Source organism: Pyxicephalus adspersus, chromosome Z (assembly GCF_032062135.1).
Source record: "Pyxicephalus adspersus chromosome Z, UCB_Pads_2.0, whole genome shotgun sequence".
In the NCBI taxonomy this organism is placed as follows: Eukaryota; Metazoa; Chordata; class Amphibia; order Anura; family Pyxicephalidae; genus Pyxicephalus; species Pyxicephalus adspersus.
The window spans coordinates 34,459,417-34,479,668 of record NC_092871.1 but is presented as its reverse complement, the minus strand read 5'-3'; the positions used below and the strand labels follow the sequence as shown (position 1 = coordinate 34,479,668).

General features: G+C 38.1%; 1 protein-coding gene across 3 annotated transcripts in view; it reads right to left on the bottom strand.

Moving 5' to 3' along the window:
• Positions 1–20,252, bottom strand: part of TRPC5 (transient receptor potential cation channel subfamily C member 5) — a 229,386-nt gene that overhangs the window by 48,120 nt on the left and 161,014 nt on the right. For all 3 annotated transcript variants that reach the window (XM_072429911.1, XM_072429912.1, XM_072429914.1), the window contains one exon: positions 15,067–15,403. In XM_072429911.1, coding sequence (XP_072286012.1) covers positions 15,067–15,403 — 337 coding nt within the window. The remainder of the gene's footprint in view (positions 1–15,066; positions 15,404–20,252) is intronic.

Below are 20,252 nucleotides of genomic sequence, written 5' to 3'. Positions count from 1 at the left end.
AATACAGAAATTGTTCTGGCTATTTTGATAGATAGCAAGTGGTATCAGAATGAAATATCTGTATTTTTTTGGAAAGAAATACAGAAATTTTCGGGCTTTTTATTGATAGATAGCACGTGGGATCATAATGAATAAACTGTATTTTTTCAGAGTAACAGGGAATTTTTTCTGGCTTTTGTCTTCTGGCATAGATAGCAAGTGGTATCAGAATGAAATATCTGTATTTTTTGAGAGTTGTACAGACATTTTTCTGGCTTTTTTGATAGATAGCAAGTGAGATCAGAATGAAATACCCGTATTTTTTTAGAGTAATACAGAAATGTTTCTGTCTTTTTTGCTAGATAGCAAGAGGTAGCATCAAAAACTGCAAAATCTGTATATTTCCAGATATACAGAAGGCTCCTAACCTGTCCCTGTCACAATGCACTTCTCTCCCTGCTTCTTTCCCTCACACAGAACACAAGATGGAGTGACTAACCCCTCCTTCTTTCCCTGTCTATGCCTGTGCTCAGATCTCTCCTGATTGGGCTGCTGGGCGTTGCTGTGCATCCTGGGAGCAAATGATTCGCTCCCAGCCATTTCCGTCGCAAATAGTCTCAGTTCCTGCCCCCTGCATTTTCCCTGAGCCAGGATACTATCTACTGGAGTTAAATTTGCACATACACACGTGCAGTAATTGAAAAGGAACGACTTTGACAGATCAACGTTTATGCACGATTATTTTAAACGATCATATTGTGCACAACTCTGTACTGATACAATTGTTAAAATATTATCCACCAATAGTGTACACATGCTGGATACGATCATTTGAACGATGCAGGAAGTGACATGTAAAGGAGAAAGTGTTCTGCAGAACCATCCACGATCACTGAACGACCGTACACACAATAGATTGCGAACGATCGTCGCCCAATCAGATCCGCTGGGATGGTCATTCGTTTCCAGTGACAATCCTCGTTCATCGGCGTCGTTGTGCAATTTTTTTGTTAATGATTATCAAATGATCGATTGTTAGTCGTTCGTTTCCAACGATAATTATTGCACATGATATTTTAGATAGTGAGCTCCTCTAAATTAGTCACATGACTACTACATGACTTATAGATTTTGTTAAGCTCTGCCTTATATATTAAATAACAGTGAAATATCATTGAGACAATTGATTTCTAATCAAAAATAGAAAACGAGTGTACATAACTGTAGATTTGTTGTTGTTAGAACTGTAAATTTGTTTTGCTTTGGGATGTATATAACAGTGCAATATCATTGAGACAATTGATTTCTAATCAAAAATAGAAAACGAGTGTACATAACTGTAGATTTGTTGTTGTTAGAACTATGCTTTTACTGTACTCTGTGTAGTTGTCGCTAAATGGCTGCTGGAACCTCTGCTTACTCTTATTGCCTCTCTTTCCCTTATCAACACAGCTCGTGTAAGTTGTCATCAAGACCCTGTTTGGAAGCAACTTTACTATGTGGAATTTGCAATTTAGTAAGTACCAACCCAGAAAGCACAGATGGTGCAAACACAAAGCTAAGTAGATACCAAGCGGTGAGAGCACTGCATTAGTAATATTATAATTTAAACAATTCGTAAACCTTTAAAACTAAAACAAACAAATTGCTGTTGCTTCAAGTCAAGTCAAAATTTGGTTGAATAGTCACAGAAAAGTCTTGACAGAAGAACATTGTTTTAATAATAAGGTCAAGGAGTCCCACCCTTGTGCCATGAAGAATATTACAGCCGGCAATCTGGTGACCTATAAAAAGAAAGTCTTTGGCCTCAAATGCCCAGCTGCTCCAACATGTACCAACCTACAGAGGAGTGTACAAGTGGGACACAAGAGAATAAGCAAGTAAGAACAAGATCTCAGATGATTCAGGAGCAGCAGAGGTAGATTTAAACTCAAAAAATACATCTACAGAAGACCTCGATAGAGATGTCTTGTCAAGTACTGTCAAACTGATGATTAAGCCAAACAAAAGGACAGAAAGCCAGAAACAAAGGACTACACCCTAGATGGGTGGCTCTTAAGGGCAATGGTCAAAAGCTTGGCAGGATAATTCTATAGCAGGTACATTCCTAACATTTTCTAGAATCTTTGTTTATACATTTGTAGTGCCTGGACATGAGGTTGTCTTTTACCAACAGGCTTTTGTTTGGTGACACTGAGGGAGCCAGGGTAGATATGGGTTGCTTTCCTGACCAGAGTATAGGGGAATATAGGACACCCTGCCTGCCTCCCAAAGCTTTTTACCAGGCCTGCAGGCAACATTTTTATAGTTTTGACAAAAGGTTTACTTTAAAACATGCACATGAATTCTCAGACACAGGAGCAGTAGCAGACTGGGGGAGTCTGGAAGCATAGGAAGAGTAAGAATAGACTTTTTGATAATCCTTATCAAGTAATTAAGTAATTATCTTTCAGTTGCTAGTAAGGGTAAAGTCCAGGTTTTTTTGGATTTTCAAAATGTCAAGTTTTAGTTTAAAGCTGCATACACACGTGCAATTCTTGTTGTTGTAAAGGATCTTTCACGATCCTTCCAACCATAAGAACCACATGATGCATGAACGAGTGCTGTACATACAGCACTGTTCTTCTCTATGGAGAGGGGAAGGGGGAAGCAACGGAGCGGCACCCTGCTGCGTGCTCTCCCCCTTCCCTTGCATTAGGATTGCTCGTTGTCCATCGTTCGTGGATCTGCCAGGATGGATTCACGGATTATGAACAACGCAGGTTGTACACATGCCAGATTCTCTGCCGATATCTGCCCTGAGACAATTATCGGGCGAGAATTGTTTGACATGTATGTAGCTTTATAGGTAAGTCTTTTCGAATAAACATCTGGCCAACCATTTAGGCTACTGAGTCTTTTTTTTTTTTTTTTGCATAATGGGACTTTAGGAAAATGACTCTGGCATGACTTTTTTTTCCTTTAGTCAGTATACCAAATACTGAAATGACAAAAGGGTGTGAATCTTAGTTTTTAATCCAAAAATGGCTTTTCTAGGAATATTTATGGATATCTGGATGTATTGTAGACTAATACAGCAGGACATTAAACCAGTGGCCAGTATGAAAAAAACACCTGCTTATATTGAAAGAAATTGCTAATAAAATAGGTGTTTTTTTAAAAAAAATAATAATAACACAATATTTGATTATTATCAAATTGATTAGGATATTAAGTATATCTAAATTAAAATTGTGAGTTTAAAAGTGTGACACTGAAGCTGATGTCCTGTTACAAAATATTTACCCACATCACAATATAATGTCAACATCCAGATTGACGTTATTGACCTAGTTATGTGCCATACATATCTATTCTAGGACCATGTCTGTGAAATATTGGGCAATTTTATCATTTTACAGTGATTTAATCTAGTTTCACAACATTCTCTAAATTCTTTCTCTATTCCTTTTTTGTCTTTCCTTTTACTGGGTCACAAAGCCGAACAACGTATAATCAAATCCACTAAATCACCAACATAACCAGCATTTTATTTTTCCTATAATTATTATGCAAACTTTTTTTTAGTTTACCTTAGTTAAATTCAACTTGGCTCACTCATCATTAGTAGGTGTCAGATGATACCAGATTGACAATTTAATTTCCTATTGTTAACTAGATTGGCAAATATATTCCTTCATTGGGCTAAGATGGCTAAGAACATACATATACAAATATATTTCAAAACATATACTTTTTTTTTATAAAAGTAATAAAATAGTTACCACACAAAAAATGTTAAAAGAAAGTAAAATATTCCCTCTATTTTGCACATTTTCCAGCTGCCATTATCTAATGATTTGGTTGGCACACTAGTTTCTATTTTGACTACCATAAGTCCTCCGATCTTTTATCAGTTAGATGATGACTTACAAAAATCTCATGGAAACCAAAGGGAGTTTCAAATCACACTGTAAAAAGCACAATAGCATCAGCTACATTCAAACATCACAAGATCCCTGCTGAAGGCAATGCAAGGATGTAATTTGCAATTTGAACTTTGTAACCTGAGCTAAAAAAAAATAAAAATAAAATAAAATAAAGGGAAATAGTAGCAAAGCATAAGCTATCAAGAGACCATACTGTGTATATATATGTATATACCATATAATGGGACCATATTGTAATAAATACACTCATCTGTGCAATTTTGCATAATTCATTCTGCAACAAAGGTTACACAACCCAGTACTAGCAGCATGTTGAAAATTCAGACCCCTGCTCCTACAATCAAGCAGCATCCCAGGTCTTCAACCTCCCTCCCTCTCGTATCAAAAAGCAATAAACACTGTCCTCCTAGCTACACTTAAATCTAGCTGCTACAGTATAAACAGTCCCAGAATCTCACCAAAATAATTGAACATGGTTTGTGATACATAAAATATATTCCAAAAACAGGCAATAAATTTCCTACTTTCTAAACAAAAAAAATATATTACATAGTGCATGTGCTTAAACCAAACATAAAAGGGTGAAAATTTACAAAATAAAAAAGTATATTAATCATCGAAAGTCCAAAATCTGCAATATTTGAAGATGTTGATTACCCAAAGTGGGATAGATTTTATAAGTTTATGGAGGTATTTATGGACTTATGATCTGTATTAAATGTGTGTAGATAATGGTTGGAAATTATGTTTGAGTTATGTTATGTTATGAGTTTTGTAAACTATTATGGGAAATACTGTGAAATTGTTTTAAAATCTTGGCAGTGTTCTCCCCAGCCCCTTTTAGCTGGGCGCACCACCTGGCACTTTTCAGTAACCACCCGGCTGTTCTTATTTGCTACCCAGCACCCAGCTCAAAAAAATTCCTGAGTTGAGCACTGCTTGTTTGACTCTTGAGCACTGCTTGTTAGAGTTTTGGGGGATGTTTTTATTTTTTTTTTACACAGTTTTACACAATGTTTAGTGCTTTTTTATTTTGAGGTACATTATTTATGAACGTTTCAAGGTGATGTTCTGACTGAGGGTATATATGGCATTTTTAGTACCCACAGAAGAAAATCTACATGCATTAATAGACCTCCTGTTTAAAGTAGGTTTATGAGTTTGGAACTAAACTCAAAAACAAAAGTCACCTGGAGGTGGAGGTTTTTGGCAAAAGAGACATGCACAGTCTCTTATGCAACTATTACCACCACTGCTGAGAATAGGCCTAGATTTGTCTGCATGAGTTGCATCATCAGTGGCAACCTAATGGCCAAAGAGGATTAGGGTGAACCTGGAAGACTCAGCAGTGAAGATGGAGGCTTCAGGGGATTTTGAACCTATTATCGTGCAATAATTGGCAGGTATGCTGTGCAAAGCACAACATGATCCATCTGGAGGCAGGTTAACACAATGCATTTCTTACTTTTAACATCATTGTCAACCCATGCAGTTTGTAAGGTGCATACTTGAGAATAGTGACAGCACTGAAATGCATTGAAATTGCAAATTAATTTCTTTGACAAATATGACAGCTCACATACATGTATTTTAAATGTGTACTAACCTGATTCCCTGGAGTTTAGATATTAAGCAAACCTGAGTTTTAACCATAAAGGGAAAGGGACAGGTTCACTGTACCGCCCTTCTCTCCACAGCATAAGGAGTTTTCATCCCTGTGCAAAGTGTATAGTATAGCAACATAGAAGCATGTAAAGGCTTCTAATAGCTAAACATTTGAAAAGGAGAGTGAAGTGAATGTGACTATATAATGCTGGTGATGGCAAGTTTAGACATATCTGTTACCTGCATGGACTTTTCAGGTTTACTGTGACAACCAATGAAACAATTTAATGATACTAAATTATAAATTTAATGATCCTGAAATGAATTATTTTCTTTTTTGTACAATGATGCTGCAGCATATTACTGCTGACAGAAAAAAAACACACACAGTACAGCACAGAAATTAAAGAAACCAGGTCATTGCTTGGTGCACAGATCAGTGACAGCAATGTGTGCCCCACCAAATATATCAAAATTAATATATCTATTTGACATTGGAAATTAAATAAACATAAATGGTTGCTTGGAGGAGGATATAGTGATAAAATAAACATATGCACATCAATCATGGAAGACAAATATACAATGGCAGAACAGCAACCCTGCAAAAAGGAGATAAGAAGTTTATTTCTGCCTTACATCAATGTCCCTACATGAAAATCAAACTGTATGGTGAATGAAACAGCTGTACTCTGAAATATACAGATTAAATTAAAAGCTAAAAGCTTAGTACTGGTTCAGGTCTGCTGTAGAAAAGTTAGAAGTTATCATACTATAGTAATTTTGTTACCACTTTTTGAAATAAAAAGTTAGATATGGAACTGTTTATAACTCTGAACATGTGATTCGGGTGAAGGGCAACACAGGACAAGAAGCCTAGGGACATAATTTATTATGTTTCAAAAAAAATTTTCATTTAGTAAAACTGTCCTTTAAAAAAAATTACTTATTTATCACCTAAATTCAGCAGGTAAGTAGTATCTTGGCTGTTTCTTCTCTATGCTGTCCTGGTGCAGCTGTTCGCATCACTGGATAGAAGCCATACTCTGGGGGATTGCTGGAGGCCACCATGACTACAGCTTACTCATAGAAATAAATAGGGCCACAATATACTGTATATAAGGAAGGAATATTAGGAAGATGGCAAGAACTATGTTGTAGTAAAGATGGCTGGATTTTATCAAACCTAGGATGTGCAATGACAAAATAAATGGGTTAATGCTAACATTTCTGTTTTTGATGATATTATGGATTTATGACCAGGTTGGACCCCTGGGTGTCAGGTGAACTGCCACTGAATAGTAATAACTTGTTTTACTTGATCACATTGTTTGCATTGCTGCTTGTTCTTTGTAGTCACCACAACACTGGACCTGCAAGAAGTTGCTTGAGTGCTTTACACAAGCATCTTCTCCTTGAATATCAGTTGCTCTGTATATAAGAGCAATCTTTCAGGAAGGACAGCTATGTCAAGTTTTTAGGTGCATTCTACATCCACTAGTTGTAGGTAATTTGGGAAGGGGAATAAGCCAAGCTTTTAAACCAACCTTCTACTTTGATAGAAAAGTCCACTTTAGGTAAGGAGTAGTGTTGGATAAATATCTCACTATTTGATAGCTATTAGCTCAAATAGGCTGATAATGTTTGGGTGATCGAACGTCAAATTTGAACACCATTAAAGTCGATGGTTTCAAGACTGTGTAGAGCTTCTACAGCCTACAAATACATTTAAAAAGACATGTCAAGACTCCCCTAGCTCTGCACAACACTGTACAAGGCAAGAAAAAAATCAGGAAGGATTTTTTATGTTGCTGGCAAGGCCATTTTATGGGGCGGTCAAGGGAACATGCCAGAATTTTTACAGGCCTCTGAGTAGAGGCAGAGAGGGCCCCAAATGGGGTTCCTCCAGTCCAAAAGTTAGCCACCAGGTTTCACTGCTCTGTTACAAGCCATACACAGGCTTAAGAGTAGAAGCAGAAGGCCTCTGACAGTTTTGTGAAGATTTCCTCTTTTTTCGGTGGTTCACAAAATTGCAGCAAATCAGTTTCGCAAATTCTATTAAAGTTAATAGGCCGACTTTAAACATTAATAGCAAAGCTCCTATACATGTTAGAACCACCAATTTTGCTAGGTAAGTGTAGAAGAACAGTGGCAAGGAAAAAATACAAAAGTTCCCAAAGACCTTGTGGTTTTCCAGAAAATGGCAGGCAAATAGAATTTTTGTGTGATGGAACTACCATAAGGTAGCATAAACATTAGGACATTGAGAAAGGGTGAACTCAACCCACTAGCAACAGTCTCTGCCTTCAAAACAGCAGGACAATGCGTTGCTTTTTATTGTACGCACCCCTATTTAATTTATATATATATAAATATATATATATATCCTGTTTAATATTAATAGAAATTGCTAGCTGGCATCATAACCTGGATGACGTGTTAGGAATCCCACCTGTAAAGCTGTGGACAAATAGTGCAGTGACATTAAGCAAAAGGATGGAGGACCAGAGACAGAGCGTGGGTCAGCGAGAGCAGTAGCAGTGTGTGGCCTCTGGTCAGCTATCGTCACAGAGACTGCATTGGTAAGAGTCATGGAGAGCTGGGTTTAGTACATTGTCAGTGCCACCCAGAAGTGTACAATTTTAGTGAATGGAGTACTGACGGGCGGCAGCAGCAGCAGCGAGAGGAGGAGGCGGCGGGCCCTGAAACAGAGCGTAGACTGCATTGGTAACTGGCATCTAGAGCTGGGTGCAGTACATCGTCAATGCCACCCCGAAGTGTGTAATGCAAATATATGAAATTTGTGATTAAACGTAAAAGGGCCAAACCAAGATGTTTTGTACGCCAGCACTGTTGCTGTGATCTGTGGCTCCGGAAGCGGTAGGAAGGTAGACGATATTGCTAGTTTGCATCATGAAGTGGATGGTGGTGCAGCAACTGGCAGCACAGAATTGGTAAGAAAAATTTTGTGTGCCTACCCTGGAGCAAACAAATACTGTTAATGATTAAGAGACAGAATGTTCCTCCATAGCAGCTGACGAGAAAATTGCTAGTCTTGTTTCAGATGCAGCTTTTGATAAATCAGGTGAAGATTTACAAAATTCTGCTGAGGTCAAAGTGGTTGAAGAAACTTTAGACAGTGGTGGGACAGAAGTAGTAGAAGAAATTACTGTTTTATCTGCTTTGGTTTCTCTTGTGGCAGAGAAATCTAAAGTTCATGTCCTAACTACATCTGGAAAAGAGGGGCAGGCTGAAATAAGTGTCCCTGTTTCATATGAAGTTCAGACTGCTGAAAGTTTTACTGTGGAAGATGCTTAAGTGCTGACCAAGGTGCAGGCTGATGAATGTGTTTCTGTGTGGACTGGGGAAAGGTTTCCGCTTACTGAAGTCCAAGCTAAAGGATGGGCTCCTGTTTCCATTGAGTCTGAAGATGAAGAGAATGAAGGGACAAAAGAGAAAGAGGTTGACGCCATCACCTATGTTGACAGTGTAGAAGCTGTAGCTATTGGAGACATTGGTGAATATGAAGAGCAGAGGTCGGCAAACTCCGGCCTTTAGGCCAGATACGGCTTAGCAGGTAGTTCGTTCCGGCCTAATGCCCCCTGGCCGATCCGGCCTAATCCTGGATGTTTGCAATAGAGGTGAGGGATTTCCTGAGCCATTAGGTGTATATGGGTGTATATGTTTAGCAATGTTGTATTTAAATATGGGAACCTGTTTTTCCTTGTACGGGCCATCTGTATCACCTAGGGGATGCCTAATCAGTGGTTATTAAAGAACCTTACCCAAGGAACAATAAACAAACAAATAATAAAACAGATGCCAGTAAACAAGATCTAGTTCCCATAACAAACTGATTACCCGTAGGACCCTCAAGGGGTAATAAATCCATCAAGCTTGAGTTAGCAGAAGATGGATGAATAACTGGACAGTTGGAGTGATGACCCAGCTGGACCTTCTGTTGAACCCTAAACTTAGATTCCAGCTCCAGATTCCCATATCAAATTTAGCTGGGAGGTCCATTAAAATGCAATAACTAATCCCAGTCTAGGGGAGGTGTGTCATCTTACAGATAACATGCAGTAACCAATCCAAGAGCCCCAATGATTCCTAATGGCAATTAACTATATAAAAATGGGAACTGAGAGAATGGAGGTCGCTCGCTTGCTCTTAGGCCTTTCTGAGGCAAGCTGTTATGGAGTCTTCTTTTGAAGGAAGCAGGCTCCTGAAGTACCCAATACCATTTTAGCAGGTAGCTATAAGATATTCCTGATTGCATTCTTATAAGTGTCTATATTAATATTGCATTGTTTGCTATTTTGTAATTAATATGTACTAACCATTATTAGATTATTACAGGGGTTACTAACAACCTTATTTTCATGTACTGTATATATTGATTGAAGTTCCTATATCTAGATATCAAACAATATTGCTGTGTACTTTATGTTTCACCTTGTTAAACGTCATCGCTTCCTGCAGCGTCCGCTCTGTGTCAAGTCTGAGCTCCACCATCACCTGTTCCAGCAGGCAAATGATGAGGATGGTGTCACTGACACAGGCCTTATTCCTGTTGATCATCCTGGTCGCCTCTTCCAAAGGTGCCAATACAGTGCCCAAGTCCTCAATTTGCAGCCACTCCGCAGGGCTGAAGTAAGGTTATGTAGGTAAGCGTCTGAAATGAGCAGACTCTGCCACGTAATCCACCACCGCAGAGCTGAAGTAAGGTAATGTAGGTAAGCGTCTGAAACAAGCAGACTCTGCCACGTAATCCACCACTGCTTTCTGTTGTTCACTGAGTCGCTGCAGCATGTAAAAGGTGGAATTCCAACAAGTGGCCAGATCAGAAATTACCCGTTTTTGCTGTAAATCAATCTGGCACTGGCTGTGTACGACCGGCGTAAATGCGCTGACAACTTTCTGGCCTTCAGCAACAGCGGCTGGAGCTCTGGGTACTTTGCAAGGAAGCATTGTATTATGAAGTTCCGCAAGTTCTGTGCGGAGATAGCCAAAGGTCCTCCTGCTCCAGCAGGGCATTTAGAATTGTTGCGCCGATGTGGCTGAGGGAGCTGAGGCATCGCAACCTCAGGACTGTGTGGCAAAGTCTGACTTGTGCACTGGAACAGCAAACTGCAGGTTGTTGCTGGCGGGGAACAGATGCTGGTGGATAGGAGGTGCTGGGTCTCCATGGCAAAGTGTCCCTGGAGAAAGAGGCTGATGCAGAAGGGTCAAAGGAGGTGGAAGTGGAATCTGCATTGGAGCTCCTCCTCAACGCTGGTGGAGCCTGAAAACTGTATTGCTCGGCTACATGCCTCACTCAAATTGCTGGCAGCAGCACGGGTAACTTTGGTGGCAGAAGGAGGAAAGACAGTGGAGGAAGATATTTAGCAGCTTGAGCTTGCTTCTGGGGCAGAGGTCGAAGCACAGAGCTCTGTGCTTTGCCCAGGAGTTCCTGCCAGGTTAATGGGTGGTGGCTTTTTAAATGTGTGCTCATGCAACTTGCTCAAAGTTTGTTTGGGTTTTTACCTCATTTCAACTGCTGAGCACACAGTTTGCAGATGTCCATAGTGTTGTCATCATTATGGACACTAAAAAATGCCCACACGGGCGAACATCGAACTGGGTCAGGTGACAGCTGTTGACGATGGACGACTATGAGTTGCCTAACTAGTTCGTGAAGACTGCAGGGTGTTGGCAGCTTTTACCCTCTTCCTCTTCTTCTTGCCTATGATGATTTCCCCCCATGTCGGATCAAGGATATCATCATCATCATCCACATTAGAAGAGACAGTTTCCCTGTATGTGCCGACAGGAAGGAGCAGCCTTTTAGGGCCAGTTTGAAGTGGCTCGTCTGGCTCAGAGTGTTGGGGTGAAAAGTAAGAGGAGGGAAAGCCTGTGAACTGATTCTCTTTGTCAGATGACTCAAACAACTGTGCTTCTTCAATGAATGCGTCCAGCTCCACCTCTCTAACCCCTCACTGGGACTCCTCTACGTACTCATGAACATTCCGCTCTACACAAGACTTTCCAACCGAGGAGAAAGAAGTAGGAGGTAGAGGTGTATCAGGGACTATAATTTTGAACCCCTGTGAGGCCTGTGTCTGGGACTGGGAGGAAGAAGGGGTGCAATCACTTAACCCAGGCTGGGTCATGTACTCTACTACCTGTTGTTCAAGATGCGGTAATAATGGGCGCACACCACCAGCAGCGCTAAAATGTCTATGGTTCGGCTGGCTTCTTGTTCTCAGTTCTGGAGTTAAAAACCGAACCCATACTGATTTCCTTGCCACCCCTGGCAAAGCTGCCCCTTCCTCTTTGGCTAGACATAGTTAAAATATTAATATGCTTCACAAAGTGTAAATTATTACAGTAAGCAGATTTTATTTTTGGGGGGGATTTATTTTAAAAAATGCAAGTGCGCTGTGTGTGTTGTATGTAGCACATTCCTTAATTGGTGACACTTGTAATATGAAGCACAGTATACAAATGTGACGTCCGTCACTGAGTCTGTCTGACTGTCTCTTGGTACAAGTGTGATGGTGTGCACGCAGTCTGGGTACCCTGGCTCTGTCTGCCTGTATGTAACACACTGACTATCTACCTATCTGACTAACAGTGAAACACGCTACCTATCTGACTACAGTAGTTGGAGGATTTGTAGTTTTTATTATTCTCTTTCTTATTTATGGATGATTGTTTTTATATTTGCATTGATGTGTAACAGTTGTGACTTGAGACAGAGACATAGTTAGAGATCACAGGGTCTTAGAGCAACATTTTGATTGGGCCTCCAACAGTGATAGGTGACCTATTATACACTTCATTTAAACCCTTTAACACCAGTGGTATGATGTGAACAGCCTTACAAATTGATGTCAGTCTATGTCAGGCTACAGGTTCTGGTAAGGCTACTGAAAGACTTGACTTCCTCCTTATTGGTTGCTGATGTGTAATGCTCCGTAGGAGATAAGCCTCTCCTTTCTAGTTTGAATTAGGTGGATTTTAGCAGATGGCTCTAGGTGCAATTTATCCTCCTAGAAGTCTACACTTCCAAATCCTAAAATAGATATTTCACAAGACATGGCAGTGTTCAACCCAGCCCCTTTAAGCTGGGTGCACCACCTAGCATTTTTCGGTAACCACCCTGTTTTTAGGTAATTACTGAAAAGTAAGTTTCACAATACAGGGGCCGCCACCTGCCTACACCCTTTTTCCATGCAGATTGAACAATTCTGGGGATAATACTGCATGGAAACTCCATCATCTTTGTAACCGGTATCCCCTAGGGCCCAGTGATAGCAGTATGTCTTGTAATGTCTGTAGTTAAACCTTTGAATGTAACATTGTATTCATATAAATAAACCTAATACAACTTTGGTTTCTTTAATACATTTAAAAAATGTAGTGTGACAGGTTAGCATACATACAGTATGTGCTGCAGTATTCTCAAACTTGTCATGTGTATTTTTTAGCCCTTTTCAGAAGAAAATTGGAAATGATGCTGATGTGTTGACTTCCTAACAAGCACCTCCTGGGTTCTGATTTTATGGGTCTACTAAACACCATTTTGCACAGTTCTTAGATCACTGATAATTGTTTCTTAATCAAAACAAACAAAGGAAGAAAAGAAGGTTTTTTTTGTAGTTGGCAGATATATTTAAAGTAACATTAGGCCACCTTTTCAACTAAATAGATGGTTAACAATACATTTATCCTTCAAAGGGGAAAAATCTAAAATTGGTTGGGAAATCACTTGATCACTAGAAATAGGTTTTCTACATAATAGTATGAAGTATAAGTAGAAGCTCATATATGAGGAATAATAGGAGACGGTTGTCTCAATCCTGATGCGTTTCACCCATTGGGCTTACTCAGGGGATTACAAGAAGCAATCAACAGCTAAATGTTTTGAGTGGTAAATCCATTGAATATCATTCACAAAGGATTACTGTGTTAGATTAAGGTCCACAGTGAAACTGACGGTGGTACACATAGATATTGAACTGAGTTAGATAGGGTTTTTATCCTCTTCCACAGGGTTATCTGAATAGGATGATAAGTGATCCCTAGTGGTCAGTGGCATCAAAACTCATCAAAACTTCTTAATAGAAATTTATCGCTACCATTTCTCATAATTTTGGCAGTCCAACCAATAGCCACCTAGAATCTATACTAAAGTTAAACCTTTCCTTATTTGTTTCTTTTTCTTACTCTGCAAGGTAAGCATATTCGTAGGCACCGGAAATACATTACATAATAAAACAACAACTTAGATACAACACAATTTATCATAATTTAACATGCAGTTTGTCTTTGAATTATACATTATGTCACATTTGACAACAAATTTAAAAATCTACTGAGGCATAAACAGAACAATTGGCTCTGTGATTTTGTACTTGCAGATGATGTATTCATGATGTCTTAAATATGCAGTTCATTAATAGACAATGGCACAAGCATTGCAATTTTACTGGATCCAACTGAATCAGCCAACACTCTCAAACTGACATATACATTTTCTCGGTCATCCACTTAAATTTAGATAGAGTGCAGGAACATTTAGGAACTGCTGTCTCTGTCCTCACTGGGTTAATTACCATTTGCTTCCTGTGATGCCATCAGCAAATGAACCAGACTAGGTTTAAAAGAGAACAAGCAGTTACAAAAGAACATTTTAGTATAAAGGGGAAGGGTTAGACTTTCTGTTTGGATAAATTTGGAAAATTGGACTCCTCAGTTGAGGAATTCTCTGGTAGGAAAATCCTGGGGGCATACATTAAAAGGATACAAACTGCAATATTTTTCTTATAGGGCCCAAAAGCAAAAATAAATACTTCATAGTACATGTAAAGCCAGCAGTCCTACAACCATTTGGTTTATTCATATTTTTGGCTGCAGTTCAAATATTGGCCTGCCAAAGCTACTGTATCACCATTTTATTGAACAAAATGGTTGGCCATAGAGTAAGCACACTAAGGTTGACAGCACTGCCTGTTGTTCCACATCTGCTGGTTTAGTCCTCTAAACATGTACAAATTACAAACTACAAACTAAAACTAAACAAAACTAAAATTACAAATCTAAAATATGATACTTGCATAGATGTAGGCATGCCCACTTAACTTTGCCTTGGCAAAGGCTTGACCCAGTGATAGGTCACTAAGGCACTCAACACTGCATTGTGGGGGAGTGGAGAAGGTGTGTGCCATGCCTGGCAGTTTGGTTTCCCACAGGACTGAAGGGCCAGATTAATCAGGCTGTTGATTAATAACACACCATTGTAGCACAATAATTTTAACCTCTAGTATAGCTTAAAAAGGTGTATATACTCATATGTAATGGATGTGTATTAACAATATTGAGGAAACATGAACTACTATGTAAATGCATGCTACAGTAGTATAACAATATTTAATATTATTAAACACTGAATTTGATAGCTTTAAGTGAAAAGCAGTCCATAAAAATTCAATTAATATTAATTCAATCAAAACAGTTGTCATTATTTTATCAAAAATTTACTTTTAAAACACCAAAAATGATCACTTACCTAAAACCCATGGTAATATCATCCACTCCACTATTGTGGGTGGAGGACCTTGCATGTGTAAATCAGTTCTAACTATGTGTTGGGAAGCCAAAAGCAAGAGGAAAAGGAATGTGAGATATGAGGCTGTGTGGCAGATAAATTTGATGAATGGCTTTTTAATGAACAGTCCCAGCCTGCTCTTGGGTGCTATCAGATATGCCAAAGACAGCAAAGGAAAAAGCAGTCCAATCGTGATGCAAGTCAACAGCTTCACTACCCAGTGCTTCCGGCGCCAACCTGGGAATCCATCGTACCACAGTGTAGCCAGCAACTGCTGACAGTTGGGCTGGGCCACGAACTAGAAATAAAAACATACATAATATTAGACCTGTTCAAGATATTCCATTAACTTTTTTTACACTCAGCAAAACAATCATTGGGTTTTATTAACTCGTTTAAAATATTCTGTGGATGACGCTATATTCACATATTATTGTTTTTATGTCTGTGTCAATGAATGATCTTTACATACGTTTTTCAATGTTTTTTAGAGAGGGGGAAAAATCATTTGTACAAAGTGCAGTACAGTAGTATGAAATTTTTGCACAGAAAGTCATTAATTCTCAGGGGTTATAGTGCTAAAATGAAAAGTGTAGGAAACATGACACCTAAAATGGTGTTTCCTGCACCATGCCACACACTGTGGCTCCTTCCATCAACTCCCAGTGTCATTACTGGACACAGCAGTAACACCGAGGCCAGAGAGAGGAACCACAGTGTATGGCAGGGGGTCAGGAATGCAAAACTCTCAGGTATGTCAATTTAGATTGTTCTTTGAGTGGCTTCCCCTCCACAATTGAGTGATTGGTAGCAGAGATATCCCTTTACAGTCCCTTTACAAGTTCCACATTTTTAAAACTTTTTATTTTTGCAACAAAGTTCTGAGGCTTATTCCTCTGTCCTGATCAGACCAGCTCAGGGATGGGCATTACCAGCCTGGGAGTAAGCAGGATCAGTTTTGCTCTGTTGTGCATTGCAATAATAGATGCTACTGTAAGTCAAACACCCTTTACCTGCCCCAGCAGGCTCCCAACGGCCTGCATCACCAGTAGTGCAGCCTGATCAGGTAGAGTGTTTGATTGACAGTGGCTCCTCCTGTCATTACAAAGGACAGCAAAGTACTCTGGTCCTGCCCATAGTCTGGACTCATCTGATCAGAGAGTGAATAATAAGCCATGTAACCTCTGGGAAAAAAATAAGGTATTTTAATTTGTATGCATTGAAACCAAATTTAATTTTAAAGGATATTGGCAATCTCAATTTGTAAAATCAAGATTTCAGTTTACAACTGCTTTAGAATATTTAAATGTGATTCAACAATGATATGTGGTAGCTGGGTATGTTTATTAAATCCCTCTATTAATTATTACGGTACCTATGGATTATACATTTAACTCACTTTACAACAAGTAGATTAGGTAAAAACAGTTCAATCATGCAGTTCATGATCTGTTACAATGCATGCAAGGTATTAGAGAGTTTTTTGGAATAAATAACAAAAGGACTGATGAGTACAAAATGATATAAAATGATGGAAAGATTTAGGTAATTGTTATTTTAGCACATAAAGAACACAAGCAATGAATTGCCTGATGATATTTTTGCTTGCTATGATTAATAATCCTTAACCTTTTTATATATTTGTACACTAAGATGTGTTAGAACTTGTGATCTTTCCACAATCAGCACATAGCTGTTTTTGTTTCTTACAATATTTAGCTTATTCATCTGGTGAAGTGTACCCAGTTTGTAGGGAAATATTGTGGCTGGCACCTTGCAGAAAAAGTGGCTTGAAGTCACACATAGAGCATGACACATTCACAAGCTTATTGAGTCTGTAAAAATCTCCTGTTTAGGTAAAGCTTTTCACACATCCCAGGGACACTGGCAAATTATTCAAGAGCAAACCTTTTTTTATGAAAGTCAAAAGTGTAGAAATGAAATTGATAATAAAAATGAACCACCATGCTGATATATACGCCATAACATCTGTATAGTTGATTTTAAAATCTACTCTGTTTTATTGATTATTTAATAATATTTATTATCATTAATAATAATAATTACAATAATTCAATATGTATTAATTATTTAATCATTAATATAATATTTAACCACAAACTGTTTTCTGATACTGAGTATATATTTTCTGAGTATAGATTTTGTGAGCTTGATAATATTTTGGGTATTTTTAAGTTGGAAATTGTAATAAATATATCTAGTATATACCTTTAATCTGCTACATTTTCACATAAATAAATACAAACTCTGGTACAATGGTACCACCAGTGTAAGAATCTGAATCTGACCTGGTATCAGCCATTTGCAGCCTCTGAATATCAGAACTATGTGTAAGAGGGTGATTACAACCAATCAGGTAATGTGCTGGCGAGAAAAATAATAGTAGGAAAATACCGTACAGTAGAGTGACACAAAGAAAAAAAATTATCACTGTACTGCTTCTGCTTTTACTATTTTTCTCACAAGCTGGGTTAATTCCAGGATGACTTGGACTCGGGAGGTGAGTTGAATGATGTTGGCCATTCGACTGACAACTAAAGGACATCTTTTGGCAATATTGCAGCAAAAAGTAGTTATGTTTTAATGAGTTAATTATTTTTTATTATATTGTGTATTTAATGGAGTGTTAATGTGGATCTCATTCAATCTCATTCACCTGCAAAGAAGCCAAAAAACAAAAATGAAATTTAGAGGAAAGGGGTTTGTTGGAGTAGGGCACAAGGAAGGACTTTGTAGGATTACAAAAGTTAACATGCATTTTCAAACTGTACAACTATTTTTTAACTATGGAAAAGTTTTGCTCTTTTGACATGGACTTAAAAATTGAACAATCTAGAGCTTTCCCAGTGGATTGGAAACTATGTAGGGTTGGTTTTCAGTATTCTGATTCTGTCAATTGATTTTTATGAACGCCACTGGTACTGTAGCTTCAGCCATTATAGTCTGTGACAAACTTAAGCAGCTTAAAAAAAATGTGGAGCAGGTTGAAAATGGAATAATCTAACACCTTAGACACCTGGAAAAAAATTCTGATATCTGATATATGGATACATGAAGATATGTTAGTAAAGAAAATCTAGGGCAGTTTCCCTGAGTTTAAGGTAGTTTTATAGAGAAACAATTATTTGGAAGATAGGGTCATTTTATTGCCATGACCTATGTGGTGTGGGTCAGGTGGGTCAACTGCAGGTCAAAAAGAAATGAACTACTGGGTGAAGTAACTAACTAAGGGTGTTTCAAATTGACGTGAAACTGATATTATCAACACACACCAAAAGCTAGTCTACATAGACCCTTTAGCAGACACAAAGTCTCTTTCTGGCCTCATGTGTGTTTTGTAGGTTATCAGCCTTGAGTGGACTCATCCCTTAAATCTATACTTAAGTTAACATGGCTAAAATTACTTTAAGTAGAGCAGGTCTATATCTATAGGTCCCAGAGGCAAATGTTTTGCCCTATATTTGTTGGTTGAATTACGTTTATTTTAAGCAGACATATATACGCTTTTCCTAATTTCCTTTAAAATAGGTTAAAGCAAGAAAAACAAGAAATGAGTTGACCTTCCCAGAGAGGTTATGTGTCAAAAGATTTCAGTAATGCTAATCTGGCCATACCATCCAAAATCATTGGAAGTGAAATAGTCTTTACAAGCTGAATCTGATTATTTTTATTTTCAATCAATGGCATTTCAAATTTGGTGAAGATGCAAAAGCATGTTTTACAAAACGTGTATCATTTTGTCAACTTACAATAATGAGCAAAGTAAAACTAGTTTACTAAATAATCTCCTAAATGTCCTTAAAATAGGTGTACTAAATTTGTCAGTAAGTGATAGGGGTCTATTTATGAAACAGTGAATCAGACATTTTCCAAATACTATCTAGTGGAGAATCAGTCACTACCAATAAAAGCATGCACTTGGAAGATTCTCAACCAGAGAATGTTTAGTAAAAATCAAGTTCCCTGCTTGATAAATATACTGGTTTAAGTTAAAATCAACTGATGTATACAGATGCTGCAAAAATTAACAGAACATTTAAGCTTCAGTAATCATTACCATTAAAGAGATTAAGCAACAAGTGGACACTGCATAGAAAAAGACAAGTAAAAGCTTTATGGCAAACATATAAATAGCCTTGTGATAGTCTAAGAATGTCCTTCAAAGATTGGTGTGCAACCAAGCTGTAAAAATCTGTTTCGTCTGCCATTTAACAGAAAATTACAGTGGTCAGCATATATAAATAACTTCCCCCCTTTTCAGCCACTTTCTTATGCAGTTTATGCATTTCTCTTCGGACCTTGGGAGAAATATTTGAAATCAGCAGCGTGGTGAGAATGCTAAGTGACGTGAGCTTTATTAATGTGTTTTGTTATGGTTATTCAATAGACATTACTTTAAAGCTGTACTGCAATCACCTTCAATATGCTGCATCATCAGTTTGAAGCTAGAAATCTGTCAAAACTAAGAGCGGGTTATGCAACATAATTTAATTTTCTAATAAGAGTTAGATAAAATACATCTATCATTTTAATTGTGCAAATTTCAACTTTTAAATTTCCTTCTGAATGTCAGTTCTACAAATGGTATTTTTGTCACCTTAACACAATTTTACAACTAGCTTTGGTAATTTGATGACCTCGAGAGAAGGTTGAGGAGATTATATGCAGAAGCTTCTGACTGTTCTATTTTGAATGAAAGGACCCTCGGAACATGTAATTTTCCATTGGCCATGCACAAGGCTTTGGACGAGGCATATGGAAGGAGTAATATGATGTACAGTGGTGCCGTCAGAATTAATAGAACCTGCTGTAACCATGCTTCTGCCATTATCACAGTCAAGTTTAAGTCCAGACAATTTTTTTTTTAGTCTAAAAGAGTATAAAGTGTTAGAACATTGTGCTGTGTGTGGTAATTTCTATGCAAAAAACTGTAAAAGACAGGAAAACCTTTGGCATTGGTCACCAGAACAGGTGTCACAGTTGGAGTATTTTCAATCTTGTGCTGTTGAAACGAAAAATGTAATACCTTCATAGGTGGAAGCACTTGGCTTTTCCTGAGCCCTCTAATAGGAGCCATATATTACTTTTTGGAGTGGGCAATCTAATTTGTTGTCTGGTAATGAAGT